This window comes from Natator depressus, chromosome 1 (assembly GCF_965152275.1).
Source record: "Natator depressus isolate rNatDep1 chromosome 1, rNatDep2.hap1, whole genome shotgun sequence".
Taxonomy (NCBI): domain Eukaryota; kingdom Metazoa; phylum Chordata; order Testudines; family Cheloniidae; genus Natator; species Natator depressus.
This window is the reverse complement of record NC_134234.1, coordinates 96,089,190-96,103,760: the sequence shown is the minus strand read 5'-3', so window position 1 is coordinate 96,103,760 and position 14,571 is coordinate 96,089,190. Positions and strand designations below refer to the sequence as shown.

The window sequence follows — 14,571 nt, the reverse complement described above, 5'->3', positions numbered from 1 at the left end:
ATAGGATCAAGTATAAGGAATAAAAATAGAAAGTTACAAGTAAAACAAAACAAAAAATATGCTTCTAAAGGTCTGAAACTTAATCTAGCAAGATACAGGCTTTGTTCAGTATGGTTTCTCTCCTCAGTCACTTTTCTTCCCAGCCACAGCTGATTTTCTCCTTAGTCAGGATCTTCCACAAAAGTACAAGATGCTGGCTTCCCTTGTCATCTGAGGTGAAAAATCTTTACCTAAGGAGGTTGGTCACCTATATTCCGTTCTAGAGACTTCAGCCCCCCTCTTGATTGAAGGACCCATCTTTGTCAGCTTACAAGAACTCTAGCTTCTTAAGTCCAGTGATGGATGTCAAAGATGGCTTCTCTCCTTGCTTATATCTCCCAAAGTTCCATGAACTTGTTTCAAGAGGCAGGATTACCTCATGTTCTTCCCTTTCTGTGGGCTTCCCATCCCGCTGTTTGATTTCTATGTAAATAGGACTTCCCTTGTTTGATTTCATCATGCTTAATTTACACAGGAGACAGGTAGATAGCTGTGACATACCCTCCTGTCTGGGCAGACTGTACCTTATGTCAATGAATATTCATGATTCCTTACAAAGTGTTAATACATACATTTCACAGTGATATTAATCACCAGTGTGTCATTACCTTCAGAAAAGACCTCACGCTATTCACACTTACAATACGGTATATTGTATATAACCATTAGATTCAGTTGCTTATTGCTTGAAGTTCACCCCCCTGTTATATAGACCAGTCAACCTTTTAAACAGAGTCTTCTGAAGTAAAGTTTATTCTAGCAGTGCAGAAGGCAACGTGGAGTCTGCTGGAGAAAGAGGCTCTGTGCTTCTTTTTTTCTCCCACTTGTGTTTGCCTAAATGCAAATTGTTTTGTTCCCTGCCATCTCTTCCGCCTAATGTCTTGATGAACTTGTATACTATTTACATGTAAATTGAGGTAAACACACTTTCCTTTGTTGAGAATATACCTGGTCCGTGCACACTTTAGTTATAATTGCAGTATATATTCATAACTCTAAATAACCATCACGTATATACATCACACAAGAAAACTAATGATCAATGAGTTATTAGTTTTCAAATAATACCTCATAAGGCATATTTTGTATAAAGATTATATGTGGGATGTGAATGCGGGGGTGCTTAGTATCACAATTTATATACTTCTGTGGGTGATAGAATATTTGTTTTACCTGTTTGATATAACTTTTCTGCTCTGAGAGAATTGAAATTGATTTTAGTCATACTGCAGCACAGAATTATAATTATATCTTTCTTCTGATTATGTAAAGATAATCTTAATTAAAGATCTCTTTTTTAACTTTTTCTTGTTCCTATTAAATCAATGTTTCACTACATACCTTAATTCAAAAACCCTAAGGGTCTGATTTAAAAAAAAAAAAAAAAAAAACCTAAAAGTATTATTGCTTCTTAGCATTTTCAGGACATTTATATGCCACCTGCATTTAATGTTTGAGTTATGTGCCATCATATTTTACCACAGTTAATAAAATTCTGAGTTTTTTTAAACAAGTCCCACTCACCTATGTTTATATTACTTCAATAGCATACCCAGTACTGCCTGGATCCAGCAGAGCAGTTAATCACAAGTAGTTTTTAATTGAAGTGAAAAAGTTTTAAGCACATGTTTAAACATGGATCTAAATAATAGTAAACAAAAAAAGATTTGTACTCTGGTGACAACTTCTGTTTATTCACATAAACTTCTCTTAGGCCAGGTCTGCACTAGAAGCTTTTGCTCGTATAGTGCTGTCAGTTAGGGATTTACTTTTTGTTGGCATTTATGTCTGACAAAATCCCTAGTTTAGCTGCTATTATACTGGCATAAAAGTGCTTTTGCCAGCATAGCACATTTCACTCACCCAACTGGTATAGGTACTTTTTTGGTGGTATAAGCTGCATTTACACTAGCAAAGTTTTGCCACTATAGCTATACCAGGATAATTTTTAAGGTTAGACTAGGCCTTACAGTTGCACCTATTTAAGGTGTTACATACAACAACAAATTAGGGTTCCTATTTTTATGTTTTAGAGTCTATTTTCTATTACTCTCTCATTTAGAAAGAAGCTGGTCCTTTTTACTTGCTACAACAGCTGTTGTGAGAAAATAGTGTGTGTTGTTAGTATGGCTTTGGCTATAAATATATGATTCAGTGGTAAACCTTTGTGGCCTTTTTGAATGACTCACTTGTGGTTGTTTTTTTTTTTTTTAAAGTGGGTCAATAACATAGAAAAAGATCACATCTACAACAAATGGACCACAAGTTTCCAGGAACTGCTTAAGCAAACCTATCCAGGAGTTATACGGCAGATTAGGCGCAATTTGTATAATTTGGTAAGTTTTTAGTTACTTATGTTAGGTGAATATTCATATGTTGCTGCCTAGTGTATAAACAGAACTATGTCTGAATCTTATGTTTTATGAGGAAATATATAGCATTGCATTTAGTTTTAGGTTTGCTGGAAATTCACATTTTTCATTTAGGACCTTGAAATCTGAGCTAAAATTTTCTAGTCTATTAAATAATATATAAATATCAGACCTGATTTTCAGAATTGCTAAATTTCTGCAGCTGCCATTAACTGTAGATGGGGTTCTGTGTGTTTGTTTCTACTAAAAATCAGACCTATTTATAACAAAAGGCATTACATTTCAATAAAAATGTTATCAGAATTACAATTAATTTAAATTGTATAAGGTACAATAAAGACTGCTTAATAACACAGACATTTCTTTAATTTGTATGTATCAAAAAATCACATAACTTTTCACTATAAATGTCACATTGCCTATTGTAGTTTGTCATGTAACAAAATAATAATAATAAGCAAATATATTGGCATTGCCCAGTGCTACTTAATTAAATACTTTTCAGTGTGCAGGGGTTGAGGGGTGGAGTTAAAGTTGACACAGTAAGCTTAATTCTGGATTTCCTGGGCGTAGTCATCATGTTAGTTGTGTGTGGGGATGTGTGTTCAAATACCATTGACATCAGAGGGAGTTGTGCATTCCCAACTCATGGGTTCCTCAGGTCAGTTAATCTTTGTGAGCTTAAAACTCAGACTTTCTATTCAGAAAATAGGATTTGTTTTTTTTAATCAAACACTGTTATATTAGGGAATACTTTAATCTCCTGTCTCTCTTTTTTGATTCCCATCTTGGCTCTTTCCGTGAATATTAGATGCTAAGCTTCAGTATATGTATCAGGTTACTGCTTGTATTGTATAGTACCATGCTGATTTACAGCATCAGGCCACCATGAAAGGGAACTGCACCCTGCCCCAGCTCACCTCTGCTCCGCCTCCTCCCCTGAGCACTGCCCCGCTCTGCTTCTCTCCCTCCCAGGCTTGTGCGCCAAACAGCTGATTGGCGCTGCAAGCCTGGGAGGCAGGAGAAGTGTCGGCATGCTCGGGGAGGAGGCGGAGCGGAGGTGAGCTGGGGCGGGGAGCTGCTGCATGCAGCTCCCCGGGTCAAGGGGAGGGGGCGGTGGCGGGGAGCTGCTGGGGGGCGGGGGGGGCGCAAGGTGGAAGTTTCGCCTAGGGCACAAAACCTCCTTGCACTGGCCCTGGGCAGTGGGAGGTATGACAGTGGCAGGCTAATCTAGGCTTTACGGCAGAGGTGGGCAAACTACGGCCCACGTCCGTCGCATGGGACCCTCCTGCCCGGCCCCTGAGCTCCTGGCCTGGGAGGCTCGCTCCTGGCCCCACCCCCGCAGCCTCAGCGCCGCGCTGTGCCTCCTGCACCACCTCTGGGTGGCCAGGCAGCGCAGTTGCAGAGCCACAGCCTGACCCGGTGCTCTGGGTGACGTGGCTGTAACGCTGCCAGCCATTGGTGCTCCAGGCAGCGTGGTAAGGGAGCAGGGAGGTTGGATAGAGGGCAGGGGTGGTGGTCAGGGGGTAGGGGTGTGGATAGGGGTCAGGGTGGTCAGAGGTCAGAGAACAGGGGGGTTAGATGGGGCAGAGGTCGGGGGGGGCAGTCAGGAAGGAGAGGGGGGTTGGATGAGGTGGCGGGGGGCAGTCAGGGGCAGGGGTTCCGGGGGCGGTCAGGGGACAGGGAGAAGGAGTGGTTGGATGGGGCAGTGGTCCCAGGGGGCAAGTCAGGAATGAGAGGGGGGGTTGGATGGGGCGGCAGGAGGCAGTCAGGGGTGGAGGGTCTGGGGGTGGTCAGGAGACAGGGAGCAGGGGGTGGTGGATGGGGTAGGAGTCCTGGGGTGGCCATCAGGGGGCAAGAAGTAGGGGGGGGTCGGATAGGAGGTGGGGGGCTGGGCCATGCCTGGCTGTTTGGGAAGACACAGCCTCCCCTAACTGGCCCTCCATACAATTTTGGAAATCCGATGTGGCCGTCAGGCCAAAAAGTTTGCCCACCCCTACTATATGGACACACTCAGTGGGAGCTAGGAGGAATGTAGTTTCAGCACACAGGAATTTAGGAAGATCAGCTGATTCCACTTACTGAAAAAACAGTTCATTTGAAATTCCATGATTTGTGAGATGAAATTTTCACACTCTAAAACCCTTTTGTGTTCTCTGAGATGGAAGGGAGAGTAAACTGAGGTTAGAGTGCAGCATTGTTGCAGTCTAGCAGAAGGAGTCTGAACTCAAAGGAGGAATGCAGTTGTGTATAGTGGAGAAGGCGGAGGGAAGCCTGAGTTGCTTCCGTTGTGGTGAAATGAGCACAACTAACTACTGAGTGGGAGTGCCCATGTGTGGAAAATTCTGTTTTATATATTATATTGCATATACAAATCACATTAAAAGTATATAAAGTTTGCAAAGTAAAGTAAAGCATTTAAAAGTTAGGAAATCCCAATTAAGGTTGCCCATGCACTCTCCCTGCTCTTAGATCTTGTGTCTAGTGCCTTGTGGCTGCGGGGAGAAACAACTGCAGGGAAAGTCCTGCTCAGTCCATGCACCCCTGTGTTGGAGCATGCTCATTACAAACAGAATCTTTGGAGAATTTAGTCTCTAAATTCTAATAATTCTCTACTGAGTAGGTGCAAACTGAGACTTTCAGAGGCTCAAAACTTGACCACATTTGGGTGGATTTTCATGAAGATTGCAAAAACTACATCCCTGACACAAAACTACAATCCTTAATAATATCCCCTTATTAAATTTCAAGACTCTGCTAAAAAGCATGAAGGCACTAGAGCTTTTCAGTGAAATGGCTGTAAAAAAAATTTTAACGTGCAAAATAATGTATTCTTCCCTGACCTAATTCTGAGAAACAGCTAAACTGTTTTGAGGCTTCGTGAGGCAGATACCTGGCGTAGAAAATGTCAGACCAAGTCTGACAAAGTTATAGACAACTGAAAACATGGTCTTACAATGGAAGGAGTCAGGCAGCCATAAGTATAGGTGTTACTGCGTGCATCATCTATAATTTTTAGCATGTGATCTTGTAATGACAATGTATATGCACAAGGGGATAGACTTTAACTTTGGCATTCCATGATTGTTTACTTTCTTAACCATGTAGTCTTAAAACAAAGTTATTCCTGTGAAATATTAATACATAAAATATTGAAGATAATGTTAACTGGTTTTAACTAAATATTTAAGAAGCAGCAGCTCAGAATAAAACACATAACAGTATATAATATAAAAATGTGTATGTTTATAATAATAAAAGTGTGTGCGCTCTATATGTGTGTCTATATATAATAGAAAGTGTGTGTGTGTGTACGCATGTGTGCACATAATTAAATATTGGTACTGGAACATAAGACTCTATGTTGTGGAAACTTTACAATATAAGAAAAGGCATCACTGTCTTTTAATCAAAGAATAGGGTTTGGGTTTTTTCTGTACGTTTGTATAAAATGTTGTTATAGGTAGTGTATGTTAAATAGGAGGCAAATTACAAGGAACACTAAACTGGATTGCATTGCAGGGCTGAATACCTAAGGTCTCAGTTCTGCAATCTGATCCACATAGACACAAGACCCCCCATGCGGATTAGTTGCAGTTTCAGATTGCAGGTAAGAGATGATTTTGCATTCCAAGCTAAAATAAACAAATCAACAACAGCAACAACAAAAACTGAAAACAAAAATAAAGCAGGGAGAAAGGTGGAGGGTTTTTTTTCCAAAATAAAAAATATTTCTAATTTTTGCAGACAAAGTTAGGTGGCATAGATTGTTTAGGCTTTATATATCTATTTAGCCATTGGTGGTCTCATTTTTCAAGGTATATTGAGGAAGTGACAGTAAATTTAGAACAACATATGAGTTTATGAAAAAGATATAGCTCTCAAACTTTCAAAAAGAGAATGGTGAGTGTACATCTGTGGTGAAATTTAGTTGGTGGTTATCTCAAAATTTTCAGCTTTTAGTACAAATACATAAACTCTGAAATTGTTTTCATATGTACTCCTAATATTTTCTTGTGATGAATTTCTGAGATGACAATAGAGAACTGTATGTAGGGCTGCACAATTCCTTCTGGAATCTCTGTACTACATTGTATTTTAAGTCTGAAAGGAACTAAAGGGATTATATATTGTCTATATAATGTCTTTTCTCCTATTAGGTACTATTTATTGATCCTGTCCAGGAACATGCAGCTGATTTTGTTAAACAAGCAGAATTATTCTATCATCACAATATACCACTTAGGTAATGTAAAATTGCAATGTTAATTGTCAATAACTGATTTTTGATGAATACTATTTCTCTCTCTTCATTTCCCAGTCTGAAAGAGAAAGATGTGAAGTCAAACTCAGTTGTCCCACATGGCTGTGTAAAGCACTACCACTAGGCTTACTAGTTGGCCTAATTGTGTTTAACATACTGTAGCGCTTAGTCTTCATGAGAAAATATTTTTCCAAGGGTGGTAGGTTGCAGTTAACCTATAACAACATGTGGAGAATGGCCGGATAACACTTTCCTGGATATTAGCATCAGAATTAATCCCATTGGATATCCATATGAGACTGTATTTAAAGCAAAACATTAAAAAATCATGGACACAGTTGGTGTACAATAAGATAGGGAGTGTTGATGAATTCAGTTCTTTGGATAGAGGTTTTGCGTTACGTAATTTTATTGGTGCACTATAAATAAATAAATAGAGCCTACATTTTAAATGGAGCTTTTAAATCAAGTACTTCAAGCACCCGTTGTTTCCTAGGAACATTTTTGTTGTTTATTTTTAAATAAATTTCCTTTAAGATTTTAATATTCCTGTTTTTTCCCTCCATTTTCTTTGATTTTTCTTTTATGGAATTTTAGAGAAGTAATGGCTTTAAGTGGTGGTGCATACCATCTGAAAATGTGTTGCATGAGTGGACATTATCACTGTTTGTTTTTCCAGAGGGTTCCGGGGGAAATGATTGTAAAAAGTTCTCAGGAATGTTGCCTCAGTCCATTGTGAGAATGCATTTTAGACTGTATTTTGCCTCTCCTGTTGCAGCCTGTATGTATGACTCTGTGGTACAGGTAGTCCTCAAAGTTTACATCTGATTTGGGTGTGAGGTCTGTCGGAGTAGTCTATTTTAATTTGTTTGTCCTCCAGATATTGTTTCATTAACAGTATCCACTAGTTTCCATGTTATGGAATTGTCAGTGTTATGGCTTCCTTTGTGGTACTTGACTTTCATTGTGAGGTCAAAGAGGATAATAATTCCTAATAATTTAGTAATCAGTGTAAATTGTGGCAACATCCCCTAAACCCTTTTCAGAAACAGGTGGACCCCCGGCCAAAAAAACAACACCTGAATTGCTAGTATTATCTCTCTCTCAGAAACATGGGATACTCTCTGTGACTGGGGTGTATACCTATAAGACTACTTATATAATCAGTCTCTCTTCAGGAAAAACTGCCTGAATTCTTCTCAGCTCAGTGACTTAACAGGAAGCACTAGGAATAAAACTGCTTCTTCCTTTATCATGCTGACACAGATTCAGATGGAATTTTTCTCTACAGCTTGGCCTCACTGCATAATCCTAGAGGCCCTGTAACGTAGTTCTGGTCTAATGTGCTGCATGGTTCACAGGGTTTTAATCAAATGGCTGTTCCTCAAGCTTTTCTGCACCTCGTGGTGGTGTCTAAAATCTTAAAGCAAGGTGTGCCTAAAAGCAAGTAACCCAGTAAACTGATTGTGTGATTTTTCTCTCAGAACAGCTAACAGCACCTTTATTTGATGGTCTGGTCATCTCCAAATCCTATTTCATGAGGTTTTTAAGATCTGCATTTTTTTTCTTGGAGATGAGAATGGATAAACTCCTCCACATTACTTTTTCCAAAAATCATACTGGAAGTTGCCTGTGATAAAGATTGATCATTACAAATGTATGTGACTAGCATGGATAAATGATCAACTCTGTCCTATCACATCCCACCTTCCAAATTGATTACCTTGGGCTTGCTCATGTTTTGGTAGCCCACTCTGGTTTGGGCTATCACAGCCTCAAACCAGAAGGTCTGGTGGAAAGAGTGGGAGAAGCTGTTGACTGTAGCACAAGGTACTCCCCTGTGTGCTAATTATTATTTGTATCTTTTTGGAAAACCTATTATGTATATTTTTCATATAGTGTTAAGTTTTTTAGATAAATTTAGTTCTGCTGCATCATTATGGGATAGTAAAAATCTCATTTTAATTCCTCCAAGGAAATGAATTTGAATCAGCCAAACAGTCTATTCATTGGTTGTGGCAATATTCTATTAAAGATGTTGAACCAATCTGTAATGCTGAAGATAGAAAGTATCACAAGGGGCCTGATACTTCATTGTGTTACATGAGTGTACACTGGTATAACTCCATTGATTTCAGTGATGTTACTAAATCATACAGATAAAGCTTTTTAATATCAGATGAGTTAACGCTGGTGTAAAACTGGAAAAACACAGTTTAGAATCAGGCCCAGGATCTGTAAATTACTCCTAAGTTTATAGAAAGTAGACTGAACATTGGAAAATGTATTTATATGACTATTTACTGTTATGAAAAGGAGGCTGTGTCTTTAGTGGTTAGAGCCTGGGCATGGGAATCTGAAGTTTTGGGTTCTTTCCCTGGCTCTGACCCTTATTCCTGTATGAGCTTTGCCAGGTCACTTAATCACTTCATAAAAAGAAAAGGAGTACTTGTGGCACCTTAGAGACTAACCCCAATTTATTTGAGCATAAGCTTTCGTGAGCTATAGCTCACTTCATCGGATGCATACTGTGGAAAATACAGAAGATGTTTGTTTTTATACACAGAAATCATGAAAAAATGGGTGTTTATCACTACAAAAGGTTTTCTCTCCCCCCACCCCACTCTCCTGCTGGTAATAGCTTATGTAAAGTGATCACTCTCCTTACAATGTGTATGATAATCAAGGTGGGCCATTTCCAGCACAACTCCAGGTTTTCTCCCCCGCCCCACCGTCCCGTCCCCCCCCAAACAAACCCACTCTCCTGTTGGTAATAGCTTATCTAAAGTGATCACTCCCCTTACAATGTGTATGATAATCAAGGTGGGCCATTTCCAGCACAAATCCAGGGTTTAACAAGAACGTCTGAGGAAGGGGGGGGGGTAGGAAAACAAGGGGAAATAGGTTACCTTGCATAATGACTTAGCCACTCCCAGTCTCTATTCAAGCCTAAGTTAATTGTATCCAATTTGCAAATGAATTCCAATTCAGCAGTCTCTCGCTGGAGTCTGGATTTGAAGTTTTTCTGTTGTAATATGCAACTTTCATGTCTGTAATCACGTGACCAGAGAGATTGAAGTGTTCTCCGACTGGTTTATGAATGTTATAATTCTTGACATCTAATTTGTGTCCATTTATTCTTTTACGTAGAGACTGTCCAGTTTGCCCAATGTACATGGCAGAGGGGCATTGCTGGCACATGATGGCATATAGCTCATTGGTGGATGTGCAGGTGAACGAGCCTCCGATAGTGTGGCTGATGTTATTAGGCCTTGTGATGGTGTCCCCTGAATAGATATGTGGGCACAGTTGGCAACGGGCTTTGTTGCAAGGATAGGTTCCTGGGTTAGTGGTTCTGTTGTGTGGTATGTGGTTGCTGGTGAGTTATATATTGCACAAACTGGGTTTTATAATAAACACAAGTTTATTAACTACAAAAGGCAGACTTTAGGTGATAATAAGGGATAGCAAACAGAACAAAGCAGATTACAAGCAAATAAAACAAAACATGCATACTAAATTTAAGATCTTAAAGAGACTGGTTTTAAGAAGTAATTTCTCACCCTAAATGTTGCTTTTGGGCAGGATGCAAAAATTCTTGAAGGTTAGCTACCCTGCTTACAGCTTAAATCTTCAAACACCGTATTCACAGACCAGATCCCTTTTCCAGCCTGGACTCAACTCCCTCCCACCCCACCCCGGTCTTTGTTTCTCAGATCTTTCCAGCTGTCATCCTGGGTGGGGATGCAGTGAAGAGTGAACCTAGATCAGTTTACTCCCCAGCCTTAAACAAAATTTACATAAGGTGGGAACCTTTTGTTTCCCAGTCTTGACCTCCCCCTTCTTTTAGTGGAAAATCACTAGACATCCAAAATGGTGTTTCGTATCAGGTGACATGACCACCTGACCGTGTAGTGTCAAAGCAACATCCCAGCTACTCAGGAAGGAGAGAGATTAGTATCTTCAAAGTCTTATTGTTTCTTCCTAATGGCCCATCAAGGCTGATGGCCTGCTGTCTTGTGGGTGTTTCCCAAGTACACACATAATTGTAATTGTTACATAGTCAATATTCCTAACTTTAGATACAGAAATGATACGTGCATACGAATTGGATAATCACATTCAGTAAATCATAACCTTTCCAATGATATCTCACAAGACCCATCTTGCATAAAACATATCTTAGTTATGCCATATTCATATCATAACACTATTTCTATGAAGAATATGGAGTGTAACATGACAGAGGTATATTTTTTATTGGGCCAACATCTATTGGTGACATTGACAAGCTTTCTCTTTCACCAACAGAAATTAGTCCAATAAAAGATTACCCTACTCACCTTGTGTCATAAATATAAAGAGAAGGGTAAACCCCTTTAAAATCCCTCCTGGCCAGAGGAAAAACCCTTTCACCTGTAAAGGGTTAAGAAGCTAGGATAACCTCGCTGGCACCTGACCAAAATGACCAATGAGGAGACAAGATACTTTCAAAAGCTGGAGGGGAGGGAGAAACAAAGGCTCTCTCTCTGTCTGTGTGATGCTTTTGCCGGGGATAGAACAGGAATGGAGTCTTAGAACTTAGTAAGTAATCTAGCTAGATATGCGTTAGATTGTTTGTTTAAATGCCTGAGAAAATAAGCTGTACTGAATGGAATGAATATTCCTGTTTTTATGTCTTTTTGTAACTGAAGGTTTTGCCTAGAGGGATTCTCTATGGTTTGAATCTAATTACCCTGTAAGGTATTTACCATCCTGATTTTACAGAGGTGATTCTTTTTTCTTCTATTAAAATTCTTCTTTTAAGAAACTGAATGCTTTCTCATTGTTCTTAAGATCCAAGGGTTAGGGTCTGTGTTCACCTATGCAAATTGGTGAGGATTTTTATCAAACCTTCCCCAGGAAACGGGGGGTAACGTTTGGGAGGATTTTTTGGGGGGAAAGACGTTTTCAAACGGACTGTTTCCTAATAATATAATACCGCTTAGACGTTTGGTGATGGCAGCGAAAGTCCAAGGGCAAAAGGTAAAATAGTTTGTACCTTGGGGAAGTTTTAACCTAAGCTGGTAAAAGTAAGCTCAGGAGGTTTTCATGCAGGTCCCCACATCTGTACCCTAGAGTTCAGAGTGGGGAAGGAACCTCGACACCTTGTCTCTGTAAATCTTAAAATTTAAGATCACGGACCAGATTCAGAGATGATATAAATACTAGTGTTACATATCAGTGTACATGGGTATAACTTACATACTGAGACTGTTGGGAAGAGCATGGCTGTAGCAAGAAAAGCAACCAACAAGACAATGAAAGAGAAATTACACTCTCCTTCTGTTTGCCATTCCACTGTAGTGGAGCACAGGTTACGTCCGCTTACCGACTTATTTATGTGTAACTTTAACTTCAGTTTATGTCACCTTTAAATTTGGCCCCAAGCATGCAATGCCATTTTGAGAAGAAAATCTTTAAAAAATTCAGTGTATGTCTGTAAACTTTTGTGGTTGACTTAAATCAGGAGCCCAACCATATGGTTTTTTTTTTATCTGTCCAATTGAACTGGTACCATAATTAATCAACAGTGTAGTGTACTTTTATACCTAGTTCCGTAAATTACATGGAGAGCACATGGAGAATATGTTAAGCAATAATGTTGTACATTACAAATAATCTGGAGAGCACAACATATATGAAACAATAATTTTGTAAAGCCACAGCATGTCATTTTTAGTCCACTCTCTCTAAACTTTGGAGGCAACAGTACACCTAAACGTTGGAGGAAACAGTACAAAACATCCTAATTTATCCAAGTATGTTTTATATACTATTGAATATTGCAGATATTAATTTGTACGATATTGGTAGAAAATCCTCACATTGTTTGTATCTGATCATGAGAAATTGTAATATCTTCAGTCTGTTTTCAATAAGGTTTAAAAAGCAAGATAATAAATATTTACATAGGGTTTTTTTCCCCTACAGAATTGGATTTGTTTTCATCTTAAATACTAATGAAGAAATTGACGGGAATGAGGATGCTGGAGTAGCTCTTTTGAGAGCTTTCAACTACATTGCAGAAGAATCTGATACTTCTCAAGCTTTTATCTCCATGATAAATGTTAGTGCCTGTAAATAGATAAAAATAATACATAATACTTTTTAAAACTATTTGCTTTCCTATAAATTCCCCACCTTTAGTTAGAAACAAAATTGTTCTAAAAGTGGATATTAGGTTGCTGCAGAATGTCTTACTGAAGACATTTTCCTGCTCCTCAAACAAATTCATTCTGGTAATATTGTCTATCTATAAATTTTCTTCAAGGATTAAAAGACGGTAAACATACCTTTCAGTAGTCAGTATTTTCATGTGGAATCATAGTTTTGAGCTCTTTATATGGCCTTTTCATGCCTGCCTTCTTGTCTGTGTTCCAGCACACATTGGAGTAATGGTATTCCAAAATGGTTTAGGTCATGCCGTATGATTTAGAGGACTTCTGTGGTAGTTCAATGGTATAGAAAATGGGGCAGACTGGGTAAGACATTTTCATTATACAAGTGTTTGCCTAGTCTGGTTGACTCTATTCATGTCTCTGGAAGAACATGGAAATCTTCCAGGCTCAGAGGTTGAGAGAGAAGTCTGACTCCTCGACTAGAGTAGGTGGCTTAAGAAGGGAACATTTAAGGACTTAGAAGGGATGAATGGATTGACTTGAAGTACAGGATCTCTGTGATGACTCTTGACCAAAAAAAAATTGAACTAGAGAATAGGGTGCAAACAGATTTTAAAAAATTCTGTAACCATATATAATGTATTTTTTTTCTTCTTACTGTCCTGTAGCATTTCTTCTTTAGGAGTAGGGGCACAGAAACTTAAGGTGATGGACACATTAAAAATTCCTTAGATAGGTAGATAGATAAGTAGAAAGAAAGAAACCAGAGAGGAGAAACTGGAAGACCACTGTAAAAGAGAAATAGAAGTCCATAAAGGTTAGGGAGGGTAGGGAATATATGCAAGGTTAGTCATTGCAAGACTCTTCCGTTACCTGATCACAAAATATCCAGAGTTTATGAAGAGCATAGTGAAAACTGAGAAATTCTTCTCTCTGTTTTGTTCCGTAATATGAAAAGAAGGGAACGCTAGATAGAATTAAAGAGTAATAAAAGTAGAACCAATAAAAGGAAATGTTACCTTATGCTTCATATAAACTTGAGGTGTTCACAGCCACAGGAGGTCATAGAGATAAACAGCTAGCGGCCAATTACGGAGTTTCTCTAGGAGTGTGGCCTGAGAGGAGACTGTTGATTTTGTGTTCTGGAGGTACAGTCTTGAGTTTTGAGTGATGGTTCCAGGTGTGAGATTTGATTCAGTGCTTGCTGATGTCCCTTAACAAAGAAGCAGTGCTGAACTAGTTTTTAGCTAGGTTTAAAGGCTAGTCAGTAGTGAACAGTCGAGCAGCTAACAGCGGTTGCTCTGGGAGTTAGTACGTGGTAGTTTGGGGGAGGTATCTTCCTCCTCCTTTTTCTCCTAGGCGTAGGGGTTACTTAGGCAATACTAGAAGTAACTCAGGGAGGAGAGGAGACAAAGAAAATGGTTGGGTACAGAAGCTGTAGGATGTTCATTGTCAGTATCTGATGGAATCTACTCATGCATGAAATTTTGCCCGGTAGAGCTCATGGCAGAGAAGATCCAAGAGTAAAAGATACAGCTGGAGACGATGATGGAATTCAGGTGGGAATTTGGAAGTATAATGGAGGAGAGAATTGAGGAGGTGATAAAAATAACTCAAGAGTTGTAGACATCTTATGAATAGAAACCTGGAGAGCAGGCTGCCAAAAGAGGAGTGTGATCCATGGAAAAAAGCAGAGGAAGAGAACCACTAGTGAAGATGAAACAAAATTGAGTAA

At 39.2% G+C, this 14,571-nt stretch overlaps 1 protein-coding gene across 1 annotated transcript in view; it reads left to right on the top strand.

The window, feature by feature from the left end:
* The window catches only part of UGGT2 (UDP-glucose glycoprotein glucosyltransferase 2), a 297,148-nt gene that overhangs the window by 112,256 nt on the left and 170,321 nt on the right, over positions 1-14,571 (top strand). Inside the window, exons 13-15 of the mRNA XM_074962719.1 lie at positions 2,256-2,375; positions 6,572-6,657; positions 12,649-12,784. Of these exons, the coding sequence (XP_074818820.1) occupies positions 2,256-2,375; positions 6,572-6,657; positions 12,649-12,784 (342 nt within the window). The remainder of the gene's footprint in view (positions 1-2,255; positions 2,376-6,571; positions 6,658-12,648; positions 12,785-14,571) is intronic.